The sequence below is a fragment of the Nicotiana tabacum genome, chromosome 22 (assembly GCF_000715075.1).
Source record: "Nicotiana tabacum cultivar K326 chromosome 22, ASM71507v2, whole genome shotgun sequence".
Taxonomy (NCBI): Eukaryota; Viridiplantae; Streptophyta; class Magnoliopsida; order Solanales; family Solanaceae; genus Nicotiana; species Nicotiana tabacum.
Window position 1 is genome coordinate 35,012,280 of NC_134101.1, and position 25,819 is coordinate 35,038,098.

A 25,819-nucleotide genomic window follows, 5' to 3' on the forward strand; every position below is an offset into this window, starting at 1 on the left:
TGCATTTGTCTGGCGATAAATTATCTTGTTAAATGTAAACTTAGAATTTTGAAGTTAGATTATTTTTAAAATATAGAAAGGTGATATTTTTTTTTACAAACTAAAAAGAGAAATATGTCACGAAATTTTAAAAAAAGAAGGAATCGTACTTATTAAAAAGTTTATCTATAATTACCTAATAAATGACTCACTTGTGTAATTATTTTTATATATATATTATCGGTATATCCAACTTAAATTCTTAAAGTTTTTATTAAACCAATGTATTTTAACTTAAAAATATTTAGTACTAAATTGATGCATTAAATAATTACTTCCTCCGCCTTTATTTATGTGATACACTTTTTTTAGTCAGTTCTAAAAAGAATATCACATTTCTTTATTTAGAATCAATTTATCTTTATAATTCATACTTTATCTTAATGAATTGATTTACGGTCACACAAATATTTATGGTTTATTTTAGACCATAAGTTTCAAAAGTTTTACTTTTCTTTAACTTCTATATCGAGTCAAACACCGTTATATAAATTGGAACGGGTGAAATATAAATGATATAACTAATTAAATTGTATTGATAATATTAAAAAAAAATTACATTATCAAGTTATATAACCTATGCTCATTTACAAATAAATGCCAAATCACAAGGTGAAATCTTTCTATTTGCAGGTTTAGTTAAAAAAAAAACAGCACTAATATTGAATATTTAACTAATTACTTCTTTTTTCCTTTCCTCTTGTTATGTTTTTACTCTCTTCCTTTGGGACTTTGGGTAGAGTTTTGTTTTTGACTAAAGCAGAAATGGCGTAGTCAGTAGTTTACACCCCATCGCGGTGGAAAATTCAAAAGTAAAACCTGTGCTTTCGGAAATTGCCCATTGCCCATTGCCCAACAATTCGTGGCTCATGGCCCATGTTTCGGCATTCAACAAACCTCTTCAACTATTGCAATAATGATGTAATTATGCCGACATCCACAACATTTACTCAGGGGTTTGCTATAGATTGCCTTTTTTTAAAAAAATTATTTTTTGAAGAAATATTTTTGGAGAATATTAATTTATGTTTAATTAATTAATTTAAAAAATATATTTGTCAAATTAATTTATGTTTGATTAATCAATCGTACTCATTGATCACCGTCAGTTTTGGTTGTGTCGTGAGACTTGTCAAAGGATGATAATCTATCCAATAAATAAATTTAATTTTAAATTTTTTATTTTATCCTAATATAATTTATAACCACACAAATACTTATAGTTTATTCTTAAATTATAAATTTCATTTTTTTAAAACAATTTCCTGATCAACTAAACTGCATCACATAAGGAAACGGAGTTTTAATAAATTGCTGACGTATAGGAAACAGAAGTAATTAACGCGATTTGATCATCAGGGGCAATTTTGGTAACACGTAATTAATCACCTTCCTTAGGGGCATTAACGTAAATCACCTTCCAACTCCGCCTCGTTCCGACCGAGTTCTAGGCTTTTTTCAGCTCAAGGCAATTGCCTATATAATACTCCATTCATTTCCCATAAAACTCTAATCCATTTCAGTTCAAAACATCAAAATCAAACTCTCTCCCATTCAAATTTTCTATAGATTAATACTCCTCTGATACTAGAAAAGTAGCAATTCATGTGTGGTGGTGCGATTCTCTCCGATTTAGTACCTCCTAGCCGGACGTCACGCCGGCTTACCGCCGACTTGCTATGGGGTACCTCCGATCTGAGTAAGAAGAAGAAAAATCCTAGCAATTACCACTCAAAGCCGTTGAGGTCTAAGTTATTTGACCTTGACGACGAATTTGAAGCTGACTTTCAGGACTTCAAGGACTACGCCGACGATGTTGATGAAGTCAAGGCTTTCGCTTTGCACGGTAATTTCTCTTTGACTGGTCTTTCTTACCGTTCCGGGTTAAACTTTATCTTTGAAAACGTTAACTATTAAAATATTATTTGGTTTATTTCTAGAACTTGATTTAGTTTGACTGTTTGAGTATTTTGGTGTTTGTTTGTGTGTGGAGTGAAATTTTGCTTTGTGATGAAAACACTGAAGTTAGCTGAACTTTAATTATTTTTTTCCTATTCAAAATGTTTCCATTAGTATTTGGGTGTTCATATAGAAGGAGAAAAGAAAACTTTTGGGCATAGAATGTTTGTGAAGTGTAAAAAGAGGAGAAAGGTTGCTACTTTTCTTCCTTATTAAGCCGAGGAAAGGAAATTGTTTAGGACAAAGTAAGACCCTAAAGTAGTTGTAATTTGTGAAGTTGTTGACTATGTTTGATGCGGAACAAAATTAGATCTTTGGACCTCCTTAAAGTTCCCTGCAGTCTCGGTTTTTATCTTACCAGAGGGTGTGTTAGCCCCGGAGTAAAGAATTTTCCTAGCTCATTACCAATATATTTGATAAGATAAACAACGATTTAAGTAATATAATTGTTTGTATTATAAATTCCTATTTGGACACAATTGGATCATTTAGCAGATTTCTAAATGATGAACCCTTGATTCTCTAGATGTTGAACCTTATATCAAGATTTGCTACGTGTTGCAAATAGAAAAAATAAAAGTACATGCTTTGATGGAAGCTGGTGTGCGCAAGTAATCTGGCACAAATGAAAGCAGAAAACATAAAATTTTGATTCCTTGGTTTTAATCATGATTCCAAAAAAAAAAAATTTGAAGAGCTTGAAATTTGTAATGTATGTTTCACGCCTTCTTGATATCTGTTTGCCATTTTACTTGAATGATTGTTGCAAAATTTGGTGCTTTTATGGATTACTGATATGCTTAATTTTATTTCCAAAGGCTCCAAATCTGTGAAATCTGATGATTCAAGCTGCGATGCGGACAAATCCTCCAAGAGAAAGAGAAAGAATCAATACCGGGGGATCAGACAGCGCCCTTGGGGTAAGTGGGCAGCTGAAATACGTGATCCAACGAAAGGGATTCGAGTCTGGCTTGGAACTTTCAATTCTGCAGAAGAAGCTGCCAGAGCTTATGATAATGAGGCCCGGAGGATCAGAGGCAAGAAAGCTAAGGTGAACTTTCCCGATGAAGCTCCAGTGTCTTCTTCAAGACGTGTTGTTAAGCTAAATCCCCAGGAGGCACTTCACAAAGAGAGCTCGAACATAGTTCAGGCCAACAGCACTTTTACTAACAACTTGGGCTGTGGTTCTGATGATTCGTTGAGCTTTGTCGAAGAGAAGCCAACAGCAAAGCAGTATGGCTACGAGGACATGTCTTTTACTGTTGGAGATATGGGACTTAGCTCATTTTCGCCTTCAGCTGGTACAAATGTTTACTTCAATTCTGATGAAGGAAGTAACACTTTTGACTGCTCTGATTTTGGTTGGGGTGAACCGTGTTCAAGGTCTCCCGAGATATCGTCTGTTCTGTCGGCTGTTTTAGAAAGTAATGGGACTCAATTTGATGAAGATGCCAGCCCAGAGAAAAAACTGAAGTCCTGTTCCAACAACTCATTGGCAGATGATGGCAACACTGTGCACAAGCTATCTGAAGAGCTTTCGGCTTTTGAATCCCAGATGAAGTTCTTGCAGATCCCATATCTTGAGGGAAATTGGGATGCATCAGTTGATGCATTGCTCAATGCAGATGCAACTCAGGATGGTGGAAATGCTATGGACCTTTGGTCCTTTGAGGATATTCCCTCTTTAATGGGAGGTGTTTACTAAGCCAGCCTGCCCTCCCTTTGCTAAGTTTTGTAAATAAAGCTTCATTTGAGTGAAGTTTACAGTTATGTTGTCTCCAAGCAAGACTTAAGTATGTGTTGTATGCATTATTTTGAAAGTTTACTCGTTTGATATCTCTGTCCTTGTTCTCTTAGGTGTCTGTGTTTAGGAGATGGGGCATAGTCAATCATATGCTTTAACCCTCTGATGCTGTTCTCAATGTGTTGGCAATTGAGCGAGCAGTTTATGTAATTAGGTAAACTAACCTCTCAAAACTTCAAATAAAAGATTTTCAATTTAGCATTTTGTGGATGATGTCAATTGCTGAGACCTGATGTTTGATGTTACCAAATTTCTGTTGTCTACAGTATTAAGTTGCTTCTATGAACCATTCTCCTGAATCTTCTGCTTAAGCTTACCTAAGAATAGTCTTCCCCTCAAGTACGCTAGCATGTGACAGGTTTTTGTGCATTATTGGTCAATAATGTCATCTTTTAAATGGTATACTAGAGCCTTGGGGATCATAAAGAAATGTTCCAACTCCAGGAAAGAGGATGAGCCCACTTATTTCCCGTTTGGCATAGATTTGTCACTTTTCTCAATAAAATTTTTAAAAATTCATGAAATTTGATCCGTTTTTAAAATGTTTCTGAAGAAAATTTTTAAAATTTTTATTCACTCGTAAAATTTTGGCTTTTTTCCCAGTGAAATATATGTCCAAACATAATTTTAACTCTCAAAAACTATTTTTTAATATAATTTTTTTTAAAAGTTTCAACTAATTTTTTATTTAAACGCTAGTTTAATGTTTATTTTTCTTATCTCTGCAGTGAAATTATAGACATTTATGGATTCATGAGTTAAACTTTATAGTTTCAACTATTAAGATTTTTAGGATTGAACTAGTTATATTTCTTAATTTATGAGTTGATATTTCAGTGAAATTTTATACATAAATTTACAAGACGCGTAAAAAATTATGGGTTCAGCAGTACACCCGTCCTTGATTATAGAAGAGGTTGTAAGCTGCTATTCTTTCAAGGAGTTGTTGATACGTGAATGGTGTGGCCGAGTGGGAGGAGTTGGTTCATAGTAGGTTACAGCTGATTGAGATTGACAACATAAATAGGAAAGGTGCTGTTGAGGGTTAATCAGGCAATTTATCATTGGTCTATAATTGGAAGGTAAGGCGGTTTGTATCTAGTGGGGGCCAATTTCTTTTGGGAATGTGCCCCAAGTGAGAAAAGGTAGTGTCAGTTCTTATTTTTGTCACGGAAGGCGGAATATTCATTTTACTTCCAATCTTATCTTATTTCTACCTCTTTCCTACCTACTAATTACTATCCTTTCCTTTAAAGAACTTAATTTAAAGTTAAAAAGAAAAAAGCGTACGTGGTATAACAATTTGGCCTCTTGGGCAGAGGATTGGTGCAACCTTTCTACAGTGATATTTGATGGTGTATTTACTTTAGATTAGTAAATTTAAATTACATTTGGAGCTGAACAATGTAAATTAGAATTGCTATTACTATATCAAAACAGAATTTAATCTATCTCTTTTCAGTTTTTACTAAAAACACTAATAAGTGGAATGTGTTAATGAAGGATTTAAGGTAAGACTTGACTAGATTCATAGGAAACTTCCCCAGCTCCCACCACAGCAACTTTTCAACAAGAGTTTCAATCTTATCCAATAACGTGTTCTAACAAAAAGTAAGAGCAGATGAGTATGACCACGTCACCTTGGCCCCAACTCTCCTACAAATTCGGTCTTTATTCGCCAAAGTTGCCAGCTATCTAAGCTCGGCTTCGTTGGAAGTTAACATATAGTAGTGGGATAAAACAGAGAGCATTTCTTAGAGTACTAAAATAGTAAGACTAGTTTTTTCCTTGTAAGATTATAGCACTCGTCTACTCCGGATTTATATCATTCACAACAGGTTCAAACCAAAGCTATGACATTTGACTCGAGTTGTATATAGATATGCAAAAAGTAAAAAATTATGTATATAGATTGCGCAATTTGAAACCCACAAATTTTAAATTTTGAATCCAGTTCTGTAACATTCTTTTAAGAATGCTCTTTACGATCGATATCTTTATAGCAGATAAATGACAATGAACTACAGGAACATTAAAGGAGGAAGCCCATAAAGCCCGAATGCTCTTTACGATCGATATCTTTATAGCAAATAAATGACAATGAACTAGAGGAGCATTAGAGGAGGAAGCGCATAAAGCCCCTCCTATAGGAAAATAGAGGAACAAGTTAGGCCGTAGCTTTTGACTCTTATTCTCCGGGCTGCTGAGCAGGTTAATGTAATGTTTCTATGACTTTAGGGTGTTTCTTACTCATGTATTAATGTTGCATATGTTGGATTAGTCCATGTTGTATTCTCTAAGGTCAGAAATTAGCTCTAAGCAAGTAACAACGGCACTGTTAGTATTATTAACTTTGTCAATCACTTTTCTCTCTCTCTCTCTCTCTCTCTCTCTCTCTCTCTCTCATATATATATATATATATATATATATATATATATATATATATATATATATATATATATATATATGAGAGAGAGAGAGAGAGAGAGAGAGAGAGAGAGATATATATATGTGTTAATACCTTGATGATTTTGGATAAAGATTTTGTCAAAGGTTAGGTAAATTTAGAACGTTTTTATTTTTGTATTTGTGACTACTTTACTTAAGAATATTACGGTCTGACTCTATGCACTAGTTAATACTCATGCCGAACAAACACTACTAGAAAACTACTTAAAACAGTCCAGAAATACCGACCGAAATCGGTCGAAAAACTAAAAAAAACGATCGATTTTCGACCGACTTTAATTTGTCGAAATTAGGCTGGTCGGTAATAAATAGCGACCGAAGATGGTCGCAATTTCCGATCGATTTCGGTCGTTCAATAAAATTTCACAAGCGACCAAAAAAGAAAAAATATGCTGAAAACCCCAACTGAAGTCGGTCGGTAGTTTTAATTATGCAATTAAAAAACGCACTGTCTGAGAATCGAACCGGGACCTGTACTATGGGAGGATACTATTCTACCACTAGACCATTGATACATTTTGGTTTAAGACTATCTTTTATTTTATTTGTACTCTTTAATTGTATTTTTGCGCAAAAATAACCGTCCGATTTCGGTGGGTTTTATTCAAATATAAAATTACAGACCGAAGTCGGTCGGTTTTTTAAAATGACCGACTGAAATAAGCGACCGATTTCGGTCGGTTTTTTGAATATTAATTTTAATTTATGTTATATAAAAAATCGACCGAAGTCGGTCGGTTTACCATTGTCGGTTTTGACCGAATTTGTAGTAGTGAAACTGAAGTTACCGTCCCGAATAAACTAAAACCGAAAAGAGAAAAATTGAACCATACCGAATCTAATTAGGTGTGATATTGGTATAGCATTTTAAGAAATCGAATACCAAAAATATAGAACCGAAATACGTAAATATTTTGGGATACTGACCGACGAAACCCCTACTCTACCCTTGGTGGTGAATCTTTTTATCTATCTAACTTGTAGGTTAATTTAGTTATTATTATTAAGTATTCTTCCTGCACGAGTCAAAAACACTTTTCCAATTATAGAGCAAAACAACGCATGACTGAGAGCATTTATCTAATTATAGAGCAAATGGCCCATTCATTAGTATTCGTAAAAATTTCAATGGCTTGAGACAAAGCCATATTAGCCGGACGTCCACTGCTTCCTTCCATGTCCCTAGCCATCAAAATCTTACCTTATCCGTCTCCGTCTCCATCTCCTATCTCTAATTGCTCCTATAAAAAGCCTCTCTTTACCAAAACATCAAATTAATTAATTAATTAATTTCGTCATCTAATTTTGTTTTTTTAATTACACTCTCTCTTTGTGAAGTTGTAACAGTCGCATTCGGGTGGTGTCCCCCGCCATATATAGTTTCCTACATATATATACAGAGGTTTTGCATCACCTCCTTACGGTTGTTACAAAAAGAATTACTACAATAAATATTGAAACTACGAAAACAAAATTAAAAAGAAAAAAAGATTTAAATTATTAGGAATTCAGATCATTGGATTATTCATCGATTATGGGTTTTCTTCACAAACTGTGGGATGATACACTTGCCGGACCTGCACCAGATTCAGGCCTAAGTAAACTCCGCAAGTTTAATACTTTCTCTGGGCGTATTGCCTCTAGTGCTCCTTCGTCCCCCACCAAGTTTAGCCACCACAACGCCGTCGCCGCCGATAGTGATAATCCGATCCCGATTTCCCGGAGCATTACAATTCTCCGCAGCAACTCAACTTCTGCATCACCAAGTGTCAACGCTACGCCTCATTCTGGATCTGCACCATCTTCCCCTGCTACTTCTAGCGCTCCCACTTCCCCATTTGCACGTTAGTCCTCTTTCCATAATTATTGCTAGTTTCCCCCACCCCCCCTTTTAAACAGAAAATGATCGAAAATATCTCTCTTCCATAATTATCTTAAGTATATCCTCCAATATATTTTGAGGTCATTCATATCTTTTATTAGCATGTCAGTTTCGTGAAAAATGCGGTCCGGTACACTGTAGCAGGGTCTAGGAAGGGTGGCACCCTTAAGGTTTGTTATGTAAACTGCTTATTCTAATGTTTTCAAACATTAGTGGCATATAAACATTTTTGACCTATGGATCACACGGAAATAATTTTATTGTTGCTCCAAAACTAAAAGCAATACAACACGAGAACTAATGTAATGTTAATTAACGGATTTTAGCATATCGTCTCATATTTATCCTTAATCGTAACAGATTTTCAATTGAAATATAACAAAGGACAATTTTAACCCATGTCACCAGTAGAAGGGTAAAATTAGACATTTCCACTAAGGACCATGTTTGAGCTCTGTTATTTATATTCGAAGTTACATACGAATCAATTTGCCAATAATAAAAATATGAATGGCTCCAAATATATATACGTAAGAATAAAATTAAAAATATTTTATATAGTAGAAAGATAAATTTGAGCTTTTTCCTTTTTTCATGCTTTGAGATGTTTGGTGTTTAACAAATGTTTTTTTTTTTCTCGGTTTATTATTATTAGGTATTAGATGTTTAATTAATAGGTTGAATTTTTTTCTTTCTCGGTTTTCCTACAGCAAGTACACCACGGAGGTATTACAAGAAGCAACCAAAGGGAAAAGCAAACAGGGAACGGTCTCCAAACTATGATTGGTACTTTTTGTCCTTGCCCTAGCTCCCTAATTATATATAATTCCACCATATCATTTGATTATTATTTGCGCTTCTATTTTTTCTAGTATCTAAAAGCTGCATGCATACATCTTTTCTTTTCTCTGATGTGCTTTGGATTTGGATTGTGTTACAGGATCGTGCTGAGTGCTTGGGATCGTTGACGAGATAGATCAACTGAGAAAACAACTATTTATGTGTGTGAAGAAATGAATGCTAAAGGCCGCGCACAAACAAACTGATAGAGATATAGGTTACCGGCTGCTAATCGGATTTCCAATGTTGTTGTGCATAGATAATTAATCTGTACATATTTGTTTCTTGATTTAGTATTAGTATATATAAGGAGTACCATATATAACCAGAATAAGAAGGTTCTTTCAGTACTGAAGAACCACTGCATCATCATTTATATATGTTAATATCAGGGAGAGAGAAACTAGAAGTAGGAGAGTTAATTTTTCTTGTAAGTTGTAACTTGCTTCCTCCATCTGTCTGGAGCGATGTCTTTTTTTCTTATTTTCGTGGAGATTAGCTCTCTTCTGCGATCTGTCTAGACGGATGTGAGTTTGATGTAATTAGGAGTAATAAATAAAGCTCCAGTTTAGTTTAATTTTTCTTCTATATAAAACGAAGTAGCTTTAATTATGGCTTCGTCAAGGCAAATAACCATCAGTCGAGAGGTTCATCTTTCACATAATTTCGCATGATAAGAACCTGCAAGTAATAAAATAAACAAAATAATAAAAGTACAAACAATTGGGGATGTAGCTCAAATGGTAGAGCGCTCGCTTTGCATGCGAGAGGCACGGGGTTCGATCCCCCGCATCTCCATTATTCTTGTTTCCATATTTTAACCTAAGCTCACCTTCATTGGTTATAGTACATCTATCTCAGTAATAATCATATTACTCCCTAAAATTAAAATGTAAAAGTTATCCCGGGAAGAGCTAAACCCAAAATTAAATATGGGATAAAGTTAATCCCAAACTTTATTTCAGGATTATTATTCTTATCCTATGTACCAAGGGGTCGTTTGGTACAATGGTAGGATATCCCACCTTCTATATGGGATATAATTAATCTCACTATCTTAGTATAAAAGTTATTTCGGGATTAACTAAAACCCTATAGTATAAAGTTAATCCCAAACTTTATCCCGTAATTATTATTCTTATCTCATATACCAAACGACCCATAGGTGTTCAATAGGTACTAAGCCAAATTAAGTGACTAAATGGAAAAGTCGGACAAAGTTTAAGGCAGCATATGTATTTGGCCTTATTTTTACTTGAATAACAAAGAATTCGGGAAAATTCTACTCAATTATCTAATAAACAACACGATTGGAACGGGAATTGATTATCAATCTCCATTTTCTTAATACCAAATAATTTAGATATCCCATTGGGATCATCATTTCTAAAGATAGTAGAGTCATTAGCAAAATTATAAGACAAATTAGAACTTTTTAGAGCACAAAGGTTTCCGAGGCCAAGCTATTATATACATATTCTATGATACGGTTTTAACATAAAAAGATCCTAGCTTGTCTGCTGATATAGGTGTCATAGCAAAGCAAGGTCGATCGGACTGCATAATGAGATTTCATGTCTGCCTTGGCCAAGTAATTTTACAAGTGTATTTCTCTAGCTTTACATTCTTATTAATTATGCTTGAGTTATATTTAAGAAACAAGGTTAAATAGGTTTGTCCGATGGAAGTAGACGTAAAAAGGTAAAGTAGGTAGGTCCAATACCCTGTGGAATGAAATTATAAAATCATGAAACGCTACAAATACAAATACAAATACAAATAAAAATAAACTAGAAATGGCAGGTCTTTTGTAGTAATCATTAGCAACATGCACAGTTTTTTCTTTTTCCGAAATGTGCTCGCGTTTTTGTCAAGAAGTTTTTGCAAAAATTCAAGAAACTGTGTTCCGAAAACTGGTTTAGAGTGCTTTTTAAAGGGAAGGTTTCCTTCTATTAAAAAAAAACAATTACTCCCTTGGTTCAAGGAATATTACTTTTGTGTTTGGACTGGAGAACTAATTTCCTAACTTACCATTTCACTTTGGAAAAATCCTTTTGGCACACCATTTTTGGCCACATTGATCCAAATGGGGTCATTAAGGTAATTTTATGCCCCAATTAAGGTATCAGGCGTATATCTATACCGATAATGCCCTTTTAGTTAATTTTGAATATTTCTCACCCACCCATTTAATAGTTGTCTTCCCAATATATGAAAGATCTCAAAGGTTGCAAACCCTTTTTCCCATAAACCTTTTTTTATTTTTATTTTTTTTTACGCATTTCCATCCTTTTTTTTTTGTAGTATACACCCATATAATTCGAAATTATTCATCTATATACATGTATTTGATTGTGCATTTCGTATATTTTTAGTATTTGATTGTGAATTTCGTATATTTTTTAGTATAATAAGGTCTTCAAAGCCCTACTATTTAAACAAACCTAGATGGCCGAAACCCTACTTAAACAAACCCTAGATGGTCGAAAACATACTTGAACAGACCTTCATTTAAACTCCTATGTTCTTCTAAGTATGAGTTAATAGATTAAGGAATCAATAATGCTGCATTCGAAGAAGAATAGTGCTTCAAAAGTATATGTCGTATTTTCTGGTAAAAGGCCAGGAATATACTACTCATGGAGTGAATGTTCTCCTATGGTTATCGGAGTTAAGCGTAGCATCTTCCAGTCTTTCAAATCTCACGATGCGGCCATATCGACGTTCGATGAATTTGAAAAATCTGCTGAAGGTAAACGAAGACTCAAATCTATGGTTTTTGTTATTTTTTATGGTAAGAAGTCGGGAATATACAAATGTTGGTCTGAGTGTGTTAATATGCTTGTTGGAGTCGAGGGTAGCTACTTTCAAGCTTTCCAATATTATGATGAAACCTTAAAAGCCTTCAACAAATTTCATAAAGCAAGTTGTTCACAGAAAGAGTCATCTTCAAACTCGACCGTTGAAGAAAGTGAAGAAGTGGTAACAAATGAAAGTACAGCAAGTGCTATTTCATCTGCTATATTAGCGAGCATATTTATTGGGTTGAAGTTGTCAGAAAATATTGGAAACTAATTATGTCAATTTTAGTTCTTATTTTATCTTGTGTTAGAAAAGTGTTTGTTATTTCTCTTTGGTGTGCAAGAGTCGAGGACTTTATTTTTCATTTTGAATATCAAGTATTGTATGAAGTTGGGCATGACTATTTCATGTTTACTTTCTTCATTATCTATGAAGTTCGAATTTTATGACTTCTTTAGCATTTCGACCATATTTCATGCAAAATATTCCAAGGAAATAATCTGTATTTTGCACATTAATTGTATTAATATGCATTCCTAAATTATTTTTGTTTATCATTTTTTTTGGTGAAAATAAAATTTTTATTAATCACCAGCAACTATTTTATTGATTCCCTTCTATTCGTCCTTACTCACTAAACAGACCAAGCTGACCAACTATACTACCCCATATCAATTGTGATACTCTATTCACATTAAGCTTTCTATCCATACACTTTGGTTTTGTATTTAGTTCATAGTGTGACTCTTGAAATTTTGTTTAATTTCTTGCTGATTTAGTTCATTTTGTGATGGTTGCTTTTGAGTTTCATCTCTAGCAAAACTTACGTTCAAGTAAGGTTAAATGTGTTAGAAGGATTTATTTCTCTTTTGGTATTGCTAAAACGGACAAAAATACATCCAAGGATCTACATGGCACTGTTCGAGTTCATGATTTGAGTAATTAATTTCTTTGAAGCATGTTTCGTTTTTTTTTTTATTTTAGCTATTCTTCCTTGAGTAAGGAATCGTTATTTATTGTAGCTATTCTTCCTTGAGTAAGGAATCGTTATCTTCATATATGATTTGAGTAAGGAATCATTTTGTTTTCTTCATAATAGATAGACAAAGTGCCCATATATATATATAAAAAACGTGTATTTCTTTTAGCACGATAATATTTGGAACCAGGGGATAAAGGAAGTAAAAAAAATTTAAAACATGTATCAAAAAAAAAAAGTATAGAAAACAGTGGGTAAAGAAATACGAAATAAGCATTTTCATTGATTACTAGATAATCTTTTATATATTCCAAATAATATTTGGAAGATAATTCATTTTAGCATACCATGCTACAAACATGGCATGCATAGCAAAACTACTCTGTCTTTTGATTGACAGATTTTGATGCCTTAGAGGCGACTTCGGTGTCACTGCTTATAACGATAACATGAGCATCCTTATCTTTATTTTGGTCAGTGAGGAGTTCCTCCAACATGTCATAACAGGAGGTAAGAGGGTAAGAATCAAGTAGAAGCCTTTTCACGTAGTCGGAGCCAATTTCACGCGTCATCCTAAGCAGCAACAAGTTCTCTTCAGTCTTCAGCTTTTTCAACTGGTTTCTTACATCTTGGTACAGGATGTTGTGGTTAACCGGAGAACCATGAAGAGGTTCATCAATTGTTTTCTTCGTTGGAGTTCTATCCATTGTTATTTTCGCATTCTTCGCAAAATAGGTAGATGATTTGTAGGATGAGATTAAAAATATAATTTTTCTTCTATTTATGTCACGACCCAAATTAACACTCCGTAAGTTGTCGTGATGGCACCTAGTCTTTACGACTAGGTAAGCCTAATATTACGAAAAATATAAAGAAAATACAATATTTTAAAGATAAACAGTATATTGTGAATATCCAAGAGTAGTACCACTCGGCATATACAAAATAATTTTTCAAGACCCGGAATATCACTAATTCACAAGCTGCTATAATCTATGTAGTTCTATACAAAAGTCTGAAGATAATAAAGAAAGTCTCTAGGCGAGGGAGTAGAAGGGGACTCCGAAGATCTGCGGACGCAAGCAGAAGTACCTTGAAGTCTCCTAGAATCAGCAGCATGCACTAACCCCAAGGCTGATAGCTCGTACCTGGATCTGCACACGAAAACATGTGTAGGAAAGGGCATGAGTACACCATAATGGTACCCAGTAAGTGCCAAGCCTAACCTCGGTCTAGTAGTGACGAGGTCGGGTCAAGGCCCTAACGGAGTAAATATAATAAATTAAACAGTAAAAGATATAAGTAAAGTTTACGGTAACACAGTTAAAGAAATTCTCGAAAATATAACGGGAGCTCTCGGCTCAGAACAAGGTAGACACAATGGGGAATCTCCCGGGATAACATCCCGTAGTTCCGAATGAATATGCAGTACAGGGGGATCTCCCGAAATACGTCCGTAGTCCCAAATTAAATATGTAGTGCTGGGGATCTCCCGGAATACATCCATAGTCCCAAAGTAAATATGCAGTGTTGGGGGATCTCCCGGAATACGTCTGTAGTCCCAAAATAAATATGCAAGACAGTGGGATCTCTCGGAATACGTCAGTAGTCCCAATTTAAATATGCAACGCAAGATGAAATGGCAGGTATGGCATAGAGTGATACAGTCTATACAGAACACAGATAAGAAAAATAGGGACTTAACTAAGCATGGCGCAAAAATATCAAATAGGCAGTTAAAACACGTAAGCATGCTTCTCTAGTCTAAGTTTAACAATTAAATGTATTATTGTAATTTAATAAGAAAAAACAGTTTATGATTTAGAAAGTAAAAACAGAATTTTTGCAATAATAGCCCATGTACGTATTCGTCACCTCACGTACACGGCGCCCACACATCAATTAATATCAAACATCCTAAGGAAAAAATCTCCAACATAAGGTTAGGCAAGCCACTTACCTCAAACCGCTCAATTCAACTCGATATCACGTTCTTGTCACGAGTATCTGACTCCAAATGGCCCGAATCTATTCAAATTAATAGCATAATATAAATATAACTACAAGTAACAAATTCAACTAATTAATTTGAAGCTAAGGCGTGAAATTAGGAAAAATGCCCAAATAGTCTCCCCGGGCCCACGTCTCAGAACCGGGTAAAAATTAGAAATTTTGAACACTCATTCACTCACGAGTCTAACCATATCAAATTTACTAAAATCTAACACCAAATGGTCCTCCAAATCCACAAATCAAACTTCCAAATCCCTAGCCTCCAACTTCCAATTTTCACCTTAAATATACACTAATTAGGTGAAAAAATACATGGCAAAGCAAGATTATTGATCAAAAATAAGCACAAGGGACTTACCTCAAGAAATTCCTCGAAAATGCTCTCAAAAATCGCCCTAAACCGAGTTTGCAACAAAGTCAAAAATAAAAAAAAATCGCGAAGCCCTTCAGTTTGAACCATTGCCTAGGTATTTCCGCACCTGCGGAATCTGGGCTCGCACCTGCGGGTGCGCTTGTGCGGAAAAAGTGCGCATCTGCGCAATTCACTTTCCCCCTCTGCCTTCGCACCTTCGACGAAAGGGCCGCACCTGCGCGTGCTCGCCTGCGGAAATCCCCTCCGCTTCTGCGTAACTTGCGCACTTGCAAACAGTTATTGCGCATTTGCGGGTATCGCAGATGCGGCCTTTTCCCACGCACATGCAACCCCTGACCAATCCACCCAACTCTGCTTCTGCACCAATTTTCTTGCACCTGCGGGCAGCCTTGCGCAGGTGCGATTACAGTAGAACCAGCAAAAGCACTAGATTTTTCCTAAGTCAAAATTCATTCCGTTAAGCATCCGAAACACACCCGAGGCCCCCGTGAACTCAATCAAACCTACCAACCAATCTTATAACACCATACAAACTTAGTCGAGCCTTCAAACCACATCGAACAACACCAAAATCATGAATTAAGTATGTATTCAAGCCTAAGAATTTAAAATTTTCCAAATTCTACAAACGATGCCGAACCACATCAAATCTAGTCTGAATGACCTCAAATTTTACACACAAGTCAAAAATGACACTACAAACCTACAGCCACCTTTGGAATTCTATTCCGAGCTCGATATCAAAATTTTCACTATCGACCGAAATTGTCAAAAAACTAACTTTCGCCAATTCAAGCCTAAAGCTACTACAGACCTCCAAAACACATTTCGAACGCGCTCCTAACTCCAAAATCACTCATTGGAGCTAACGGAGTCGACGAAATTTCATTTCGGATCCGTCTTCACACAGTTTTGACTACGGTCCAAACTCTAAGGCTTAAACTTATAACTAGGGACTAAGTGTCCCAAAACTCTCTGAATTCCATAACCAATCACTCCGACAAGTCTCAATAGAGGAAACAAACATGGAGAAAACAATTATTAGGGGATCGGGGCTCAAATTGTCAAAACGACCGGCCGGGTCGTTACAATTTATAGTATGAATTATGATTTGAATTTAGCTAGGGTTAGGGTTAGGTTTAGGGTTTTAATGAGTCTTTTACGCTCCTCAAAGAAGTCTTTATATTTTTCAATGCATCCATTTCGTTTACCCAAAATTCTATTCATGAACTCTTGATCCAACCAGTAGTGAGAATATCTGGTTTGAGAATATTGAAAGCTTTCCTAATTTCTTTTCAATATTAACAGTATTTTTTCCAGTAAATATTTTGCCTCTCATAATTTAACCACTGAAATAGTTCTAGTTAACTTAAAGAATTCTTAGCCTAAAGAATCCGAGAGTTGAGCAACTATCTGGTTTGGTTTACAGTTAGTTGAATTGTATTTATTTGGTTCGTTACCAATTATAATCATAACTACAATTTTTAAATCCCCATGTAATAACTTTTACATGCAACCATTTAAATTCTCAATGAAGCATTTATGCTTCTCAACCATTTTAGTAGTGTGCAGGTAGAATTAGGTTTCCTTTATTTAAGTCTTCATCTTGAAGAATTGATTTTTTTTAAAAAAAAATTAAAAGTCTTTGAAATTGATTTCATACGGATGAAATGAAAGCAGATATAGTAAAGAAGACCAATATGATGAAATGAAATTTGAAAATATCAATAGTTAAACAGAAAATCTAAAACAACAAATAGCATAACTAAATCAACATGAAATAAAAGATAATAAAGGGATAAAAAACAGAAAACACATCCTAAAAACTAATCAATTTCAATCGGATTATGATCAGAAGTTCCTTCTCCCTTCACTTGAACATTGAAGTCAACATATAGTGGTGCTACATCAACCAACGTAAATTTGACGATGAAACCTCGCTTGATATAATTGTCCAAAATAAAAAGTTTTTAGCCTTCTTTAAACCTTCTTCGATCACCAACGCTCATAGATACAAACCACTATTTGCCACGATAATGAAAAAGCGCGGTTTCAACTGTTGGAGGAAGATGCTTGTAGATTTTTCTTGGAATATACTGAAAAAAATAAAATAATACTATTAAGTTTTCGGAAAATATAAAGCTTAAACACAAAAAAATATATGTACAATACTGATGCATAACCAGATCGCCGTAGTTGATGTATGAATCAGTCATAACCACTTCAAATATTGGATGATTCTCTTCTTCATCATCACTAGTAGAAGAGTAAGTTAGGGTTCGTTTGGTAGAGGGAGAAGCGTCCATGGTTAGGGTTTGTAGGAGAGTGTTTTTTAGGTCTTTAGTGTTTGAGTATATGAGAGTATGAGACTATATATATGGGTCCAACCCAGTCCAAAAAATAATATTTCAAACACCCTCCTGATCAAAAAGGGTGTATTGAATTCCCTCTTTTTTTTCGTACAATTTTGACAGCGTTGTATCATATCGTTTGAGTGCTAATTATATAGTGTTTTAATTCTAATTCCGTCGATTTTCATCCTAAATTTTAATCCTAAGTAGCAAACGAACCCATCGGATACCAAATACTCCAAGAGTTCAAAACCGTTCATCTTTGAATACAAAACCAACCGGACTCTTTAACTTCCCTATGTAGCATTTAATTTTACAGTACATTAATAACACACCAACCCACTTAACTTCCCTATGATGTATTTACTCTTCCAATACATGATTACTAATTAATCCATTTCAGTTTTTTTGAATGATAAATAATTAAAAAAAATATTATAGTAATATGAAGATTGAAATTTCATAACATAATACTTCAACATAAAAAAGCACAACAACCATAATCAAAGCAATATACATGAAAAATAAAAAATAATAAAAGGATACATCAACACAAACACTTAGTAGAAACTAAAAAGCAGATTAAAATCAGAAGTTCCTTCTCCCTTCACTTCAATATTGAAGACAACACGCAGTGGTGAAACATCAACCAACGTAAATTTGACGACGAAACCTCGCCTGATAAAATTCTCAAAAACAAAAAGCCTCCAGCCTACCTTGAACCTTCTTTGATCACCAACGCTCATAATTACATACCACTCTTTGCCACGATAGTGAAGAAACACGTGTTATACTGTTGGAGGAAGGTGCTTGTATATTTTTCTTGGAATATACTTAAAAAAAATATTACTATTAAGTTTCGAAAAATATGAAGTTTAAAGGACATAATAATTTAACTCAAGAAGTTATTGTAACATTCAAAGAAATAAAGTTTAAAGGACATAATAATTTACTAGATCGTTATAGTCGATGCATGAATCAGTCATAACCACTTCAAATATTGGAGGAATCTCTTCTTCATTATCATTGCTAGTAGAAGAGTAAGATATGCCATCACTGCTAGTAGAAGAGTAAGATAAGGCTCGTTTGATTGAGGGAGAGGCATCCATAGTTTAGGGTTTGAGTATGTGAGTGTGTTTTAGGTCTTTAGAGTTTGAGTATGTGACCATATATATGGGGCCAACCCAATCCAAAAAAATATTTCAAACACCCTCCTGATAAAAAAGGGTTTATTGAATGCTAATTTTCCCTCTTTTTCTTCGTACAATTTTGACAGCGTCGTAACATATCATTTGAGTGCTAATTAAAAAGTATGTTTTAATTATAATTCCGTCGCTTTTCATCCTAAATTTGAATCCTAAGTAGAAATTTTTCTAATGAAATGAAATATAGCCTAATGAATCATCTAATTTAGTTAGGCTAAAGAAACCTGTCAGTGAAAAAACAACTTATTTTTGGCCACACTATCTGGTTTAGTTTGAATTGTCGAAATAATGGTGTTAGTTGGATTGTATTTATTATTTCGGTTATAAAAATTGTATTGATAACTATAATTTTCGAATTCCCATGTAGATATTAAATCCTATTGATTAACAAAACTATTCACATACCAACCCTTTTTCGAATTGAAGACTATTCACATTCCAACCATATAGTTAGGGTAGTAGAATACTGTATTGTCTCTTTCTTATTAGTATTTTGAAATGGTACAAAAAAAAAAGATACAGTTATAACAAAAAGAAAATCAGACAAGAGCTGGATGAAGATAGAAATTTGATATCATTCATAGTTATAGAAAATAAAAGTACACATTCCATAACTGGATGAAATTAAATAAAAGCTAACAAAGGGAAAAAACAACACAAACATAACCTAAAACCTAATTAATTTTAATCGGATCTTCAGGAATTCCTTGTCCTTTCACTTGCACTTTGAAGACAACAAACAATTGTGCAATTTCAACCAACTCAAATGTAATAAGACAACCCCGCTTGATATCATTCTTCATCACAAAATTTTTTCTGCCGTCTTTGAGCCATCTTCGTTCACCAATGTTCATTCCTACAAACTACTCTTTGCCACCATATTGAAGAAACGCGGTGCTATGTGCTTCAGATATGTGCTCGTAGAGTCGTTTTGGAATATGCTGCAAACAGAAGAAAAAATCATTTGTTTGAGAATTAGTTTTTCCAAAACCAAATCTAAACACATATATATATTTTGTTTATCTTAAAAAAGGTTCTCAATCTGTTTGTTTGAAACTTAGTTTTTTCCAAAACCAAATCGAAACACAACCCTATTTTGTTTCTACCTCTTTTCCAAAACCAAATCGAAAAACACAAGCCTCTTTTGAATTTTTGAAGCAGATTGAATTCGAAAATAAAAAAAAGATCTCATTTACCATATAGTCTTGATTGATGTATGAATCTTTCAGAAGCACTTCAAATGTTGGATTTTTTTCTTCGTCATTATCATCAGAAGAGGAGTCGAATGTGGATCGTTTGGTAGTACTGGGAGAGGGGTCCATGGTTGGTTTCTAGGGTTATATCACTGAAAGAAGTGTAACCAGGGGTTGACACCCTGTATTACTGAGAAGGAATATAACCAGGGGTTGGTACCCTGTATTACTGAAAGAGAATTTAATCGGGGGTTGGTACCCTATATTACCGAAAAAAAATATAACCAGGGGTTGGTACCCTATATTACCGAAATAAGTATAACCCGGGGTTGGTACCCTGTATTACCGAAAGGAGTGTAACCAGGGGTTGGTACCCTATATTACAGAAATTAGTGTAACCAGAGGTTGGCACCTTGTATTACTGAAAAGAGTGTAACCAGGGGCTGGCACCCTGTATTACTGAAAGAAGTGTAACCAGGGGTTGGCACCATGTATTACTGAGAAGAAATGTAACCAGGGGTGGGTACTCTGTATTACTGAAAGAAGTGTAACCAGGGGTTGGCACCCTGTATTACTGAGAAGGAATGTAACCAGGGGTTGGTACCCTGTATTACCGAAAGGAGTGTAACCAAGGGTTGGTACCCTGTATTACATAAATGAGTGTAACTAGGGGTTGTCACCCTGTATTACTGAAAGGTGTGTAACCAGGGGTTGGTATCCTGTATTACCGAAAGAAAATGTAACCAGGGGTTGGTACCTTGTATTACAGAAATTAGTGTAACCAGGGGTTAGCACCCTATATTACTGAAAAGAGTGTAACTAGGGGCTGTCACCCTGTATTACTAAAAGAAGTGTAACCAGGGGTTGGCACCATGTATTACTGAGAAGGAATGTAACCAGGGGTGGGTACCCTGTATTACTGAAAGAAGTGTAACCAAGGGTTGGCACCCTATATTACTAAGAAGGAATGTAACCAGGGGTTGGTACCCTGTATTACCAAAAGGAGTGTAACCAGGGGTTGACACCCTGTATTACTGAAAGGTGTGTAACCAGGGGTTGGTACCCTGTATTACTGAAATGAGTGTAACCTTTTCAACTTCATTTTGCCTTTGTAGGCACTTTCAATTTGATTTCATCCTTATAAGAGTTTTTGATTTCGAAGCATCGGCCGCCATGGCCAGTCAGGGTCAACTTGATGCCCCTACCGAGTCTAGGTGCCGTTTTTGCATATTAGCTTGTATCAAACTGGAGTCATGTAAATCAGTCTTGCTATCCCTTCTTTGCCTTAGTTTTGGAACAGAGTTAGACCGAAAGGGATTCAAAGAAAAACAAACAATGGAATGGACAATGAATTTAGACAAGAGGTATCCCTTTCGGGGAAGGAAAGAAGTACTTATCTGGAGTACATGCGGACTTCAATGTACATGACATGCCTTTTGGACTTGATGCATGATCTGTGTAAACCGCCCGACTCTTAGAAATGCATCACAACTTTTGCCTCGAAACCTAGAAACCTTGCCCAGGACTGTCAATACCAATGGCTGTGAAGATCCTCTTTTCGATCAGTAGTGCCCTTTGGATTTTCACCAGCTAATCTCTCTCATTTCTCTTCTCACCATCGCCTTATAGTGCCCTTTGTGGGTTTTTACTAACAAGACTCTCTCATTTTCATTTTCTTTGCTCGTCATCGCCCTATGGTGCCCGTGAGGGTTTTCACCAATAAGACTCTCTAATTTTGGTGGCATCAGATCCAATGACTGTATCCTCCAATTCTTGAACATTCTCGTTGATTGATCGGAAGGACTTGAAAAGGATTTGGGTAAAAAGGATTTGGATTGAATTACAACTTTGGAACCTCTCAGGCGAAACCATCGCCGAACCATTGTAACACCTGCCCCAGTTTCAACTTTTGGGGGAATGTAGATTTTTATTTTGGTATGACTGAACCTCAGAGAGAGGCTGCCTACATATACTTTCAGAATCAAGTCGAACGTAGTTCGATTCACTTTGTTTTGATTTTCTTTTCTTTTTTTCATTTTTTCCCATAAAACTTCCAAGATCCAAATAGAGTAATCAAAGAAAAGTAACCGGCTCAAAAGGGTTTGTAAAGGGTTGATAGTGTTTGGGTAGCGAGAATGAAAGCCTTCGTCATCCCTTCAGAGAACATTAAAGATGCGTAAAAGGGTCAAACATAATACCTTTTGACCGTGTCTATATAGACAGTTGTCTCAGAGACATTTCCTTCGATATCTCCCAAATACAACGCTCCCTTTGGCAGTAATCTTGTTACAATGTATGGATCTTTCCAATCTGTATAAACAGTTGTCACAGATACATTTCCTTTGAACTTTCTAGGCCGCACTTTCTTGTTGTAGGCAAGAGCCATTCTTTGTTGGTACAACTGCCCGTGGCAAACTGCGGCCATAAGTTTTTCATCAATCATAGTCAATTGTTCCAAACCGGTTCTTGACCCAATCTTTATCCTCAATCTCGGCTTCAACAATGATCCAAAGAGAGGGAATTTCAACTTCTTCCAATTTTATTTGGATCTTGGCTTAGGCCTAGTGTTCCACTTCTTTGCCTATTTTCTCACAAGCCTTATCTTCAACACATTCTGCTTCTTGATTCATTATTTCGAGGTCTGACATCATTTTAGGATATGGGCATAAAGTCCGCAAACATGTCATGTTATTAAAATCTGCATTAACAGAACTGAAAAGAGAATAAGAAAGGTGACAAGATTAAGAAAAGAGACATTCCTAAACAATGAAATATTAATTTCATTTAATTGATTTCTTTTTTAATTTGATTTTTTTTTGAATTTTAAAGATAGAAAGGTTTACATCGTAAAGTAAGACAACAAAGTAAAACATCCGAATTACACCCTGAAATAATTCGAACGCAAAAAAGATAGCAAGACTGGCTACCGAGACTCCCATCTGATGGGGGACGTTTAGGCTTGGCGACCATTTTTTTTTCTTCTGTCTCGGCAATGGCTGCAATGGCCTTCAGTGCTAGATCAAATTCCTCATCTTCGCAGATCATTCTGACTACTGGCCCATTGGTGTGAGTAGGCAGAGAATTGTTCATCATATTAGGGGCTTTTTCATCCCTAAGCACTACTGTCTTGACCTCGATAAGGTCTTTCATTGCTCTCTTAAGAGTCCAACAGTCTTCCGTATCATGGCACACTGCTCTAGAGTGGTATTCACATCTAGCACTAGTCCGGTGCGAGGGGGACTCGGGGTTTGGCCGGTTCAGGGCTATTGGCTGCAGTAGACCTAGCCCGATTAGCTTTTGAAACAAACTTGAATATGATTCACCAATAAGGATGAACTGATTTCTTCTGAGGGTCTCTCTTGGGCGAGGACTGTATTGGGGAACATTTGGTTGGGGATTATATGAAGCTTGGTAGGGAAGGGCATTTCTGGGATATGGAGCTCGGTTTTGTGTATAATGCTCTAGCCGCGTGTAAGGTTGCATGTTCATCACCGCATAGGAAGGCGGTGCCACGACATAAGCATCATCCTGATGGGGATAATAGTGTTGTGGGACCGTAGGAAGCATATATGATTGGTTGAATGACCTGCGGGCTCCCCTCGAGCTCGAAGCCATCATGGCTCTCTCTTCCCTCCTTCTTCTGTGAACCATTTTGAACGGTCTGTGATGTGCCCTTAAAGGCAGCATGACTCAAGATTCTGCCCGTTTTTAAACCATTTTCGACCATCTCCCCAATTTTGATAGCCTCGGTGAACGGATTACCCATAATGGACGTCATGTTCTGGAAGTAGTCCGCCTTTTGGGATTGTAGGAAGACCATAGCCATTTTTGCTTCGTCCATTGGAGGCTTTACCCCGGCAGCTTGCTCGCGCCATTTGACGGCATATTTACGGAAACTTTCCGTTGTTTTCTTTGTCAAACTGGACACAGTGTTCTATTTTTGGATTTTTCACTCTTGCTTTCTTTTTTTTGTTTTTTTATTTTTTTGTTTTTTTTTCTTTGTTTTCTTTGTTATTTTTGTCACTCTTTTCTTTCTTTTTCTTTCTTCTATTTTTTTTCACTCAGTTTATTTGATGTAAATGATCGAATCCGATGGGGATTGCCTATGTATCATGACGTCGCATGAATCAGATCTTGGGTAGTTCGGGCAAATCGGGAATAAAGTAAAATAAACTAACTCTTTTTTTTTACTCATATACAAATAATCCCATAAAAGCTGCGAACAAGGAAAAATATTTCAGATTTTGTTTTGTTGAAAGAAAACTTCTAAAGACAGATTTTCTTTTTTTTGCTTTTTTTTTTGGAATCTTCGAAAGAAATACTTTTTTTTTAAAAGAAAGAAAATATTTTAAATTTTTATTTTTTTTCTAAAATTATAAAGACAAAAAATATTTTTTTGGATTTTGATTTTTTTTTTTTTGAATTTTGGGAGAAAGACCTTTTTTTTTTAAAAGGAAGAATATTTTTTTGGAATTTTGGATTTGACGTCTCAAAGAAAGACTTATAAAGAAGGAATTAAAGAAAAATATTTTTTTTGGATTTTTGAAAATTAGGGGCCGGAACCGATGAGGTTTGCCTACGTATCTCACATCTGGTGAGAATCAGACCCGCGTAGTTCGGTTAAAACCGACTATGTTCTTTCTTTCTTTTTTGATTTTAAAAAAAAATTAATCTTTAAAAACCGTATGCACTAGACCACATCATTTTTTCTCTATTCGTTCAACTAATTTATGCTAAAGTCGGTCGACATGCAAGCCTCTCAAATAATGCAACAAGTAGCACATAACATGACATAATGGTCTCAACAAGGTACTTGTCCTAAAACAGAACTCGGCCCATGTATCGAGCGCTGCTAAGTCAAATGCATATGATACAAATAAAGCGTAGCCTACTATGGATATTCATTGCTTGTGGCTTGTTCTTCTAAGTTTTTAAATCCTAAAGGAGAATGGTATCTAGACCTGACTTACCGGGCGGACAACCCGAGCCGAGGAGCGTCAAGCGTCACCAGTAGTAGAACAACACTGGCTAGCTAACGGCTCTCCCGCCTAAGCATGTGTGACTAAATCCTTCACCAGAAGCTGATAGGCTAACTGGCTTTATCTCAAGACAGAAATTTTGTGATGCTGGTAGGCAAACACAATATAACTAATTATAAGAAGACTCAGAGGGATGCGAGAGAGGATACAATTTATATGTACATTTCAATAATATCAAAACGGAAAAAAGTGAACAAGTAACACATTAGGCCCAAATAAATCACAATATATACATAAATTAATAAAGCCAAATAAAGTCAATGTACAAGATCGAATTCTTTAGAGTCCCCAGCAGAGTCGCCAGAGCTGTCATACCCCTTTTCTACCCTAAAAAGATAATGTGTTGATTGTGGGTTAAAGAGTTTTTCAATTAAAGTGACAAACTTGAGTAGGGATTATTTTATTGTTCAGAGTCGCCACTTGGAATTAATTTTTTTTTTTGGTGTTTCAAGTCACCTTTTATTTGAATCTCTAGTCAAAGGAAGGTTTGACTCTATTATTATTGGTCTGCAAAAACAAAGTTTAGGTAAGGAATTCTGTTGACCGAGGAGAAGGTGTAAGGCATTCCCCGAGTCCCGTGGTTCTAGCACGGTCACTTTATTGACTTAAAACTTGGTTTGAATTAATTTTGGACAAACTGTGATTTATATGATTTTCATGTTTTACCTATCCGCTTTTAATACTTGCTTTATTAGAATTGATAAATAATAACAAGATATCGTAACCACACTACGCAAGCGAATGCGTAGTCATGACAAGGATTATTAGCACACTATGACTTTTGGAAATATTACTACATTTGAGAAAATTATTTTTTTTTTGTAATTTATTAAAAGTTAACTATCGCGCTACGCAAGCGAATAAGCGATC

The 25,819-nt window shown here is 35.4% G+C and overlaps 2 protein-coding genes and 1 non-coding gene across 3 annotated transcripts; all 3 read left to right on the plus strand.

The window, feature by feature from the left end:
- Positions 1-1,472: 1,472 nt before the first annotated feature.
- Positions 1,473-4,003, plus strand: LOC107831940 (ethylene-responsive transcription factor RAP2-12-like). The gene is made up of 2 exons (XM_016659739.2): positions 1,473-1,885; positions 2,817-4,003. Exons 1-2 carry the CDS (start codon positions 1,645-1,647, stop codon positions 3,701-3,703), a joined length of 1,128 nt encoding a protein of 375 aa, XP_016515225.1. The 5' UTR covers positions 1,473-1,644; the 3' UTR covers positions 3,704-4,003.
- A 3,563-nt stretch (positions 4,004-7,566) lies between these two features.
- On the plus strand, positions 7,567-9,359 carry LOC107831930 (dormancy-associated protein homolog 3). Its single transcript, XM_016659728.2, has 3 exons — positions 7,567-8,116; positions 8,865-8,940; positions 9,095-9,359. Exons 1-3 carry the CDS (start codon positions 7,807-7,809, stop codon positions 9,120-9,122), a joined length of 414 nt encoding a protein of 137 aa, XP_016515214.1. The 5' UTR covers positions 7,567-7,806; the 3' UTR covers positions 9,123-9,359.
- A 360-nt stretch (positions 9,360-9,719) lies between these two features.
- TRNAA-UGC (transfer RNA alanine (anticodon UGC)) lies at positions 9,720-9,792 on the plus strand. Its single transcript has one exon. It is a non-coding gene; the product is annotated as a tRNA-Ala (tRNA).
- The last annotated feature ends 16,027 nt before the right edge of the window (positions 9,793-25,819 follow it).

Coding starts and splice junctions, on each gene's coding strand:
- LOC107831940 (XM_016659739.2), top strand. CDS start 1,645: ATGTGTGGTGGTGCGATTCTCTCCGATTTAGTACCTCCTAGCCGGACG. Junction 1,886..2,816: donor CAAGGCTTTCGCTTTGCACG/GTAATTTCTCTT, acceptor TTATTTCCAAAG/GCTCCAAATCTGTGAAATCT.
- LOC107831930 (XM_016659728.2), top strand. CDS start 7,807: ATGGGTTTTCTTCACAAACTGTGGGATGATACACTTGCCGGACCTGCA. Junction 8,117..8,864: donor TCCCACTTCCCCATTTGCAC/GTTAGTCCTCTT, acceptor GTTTTCCTACAG/CAAGTACACCACGGAGGTAT. Junction 8,941..9,094: donor CGGTCTCCAAACTATGATTG/GTACTTTTTGTC, acceptor ATTGTGTTACAG/GATCGTGCTGAGTGCTTGGG.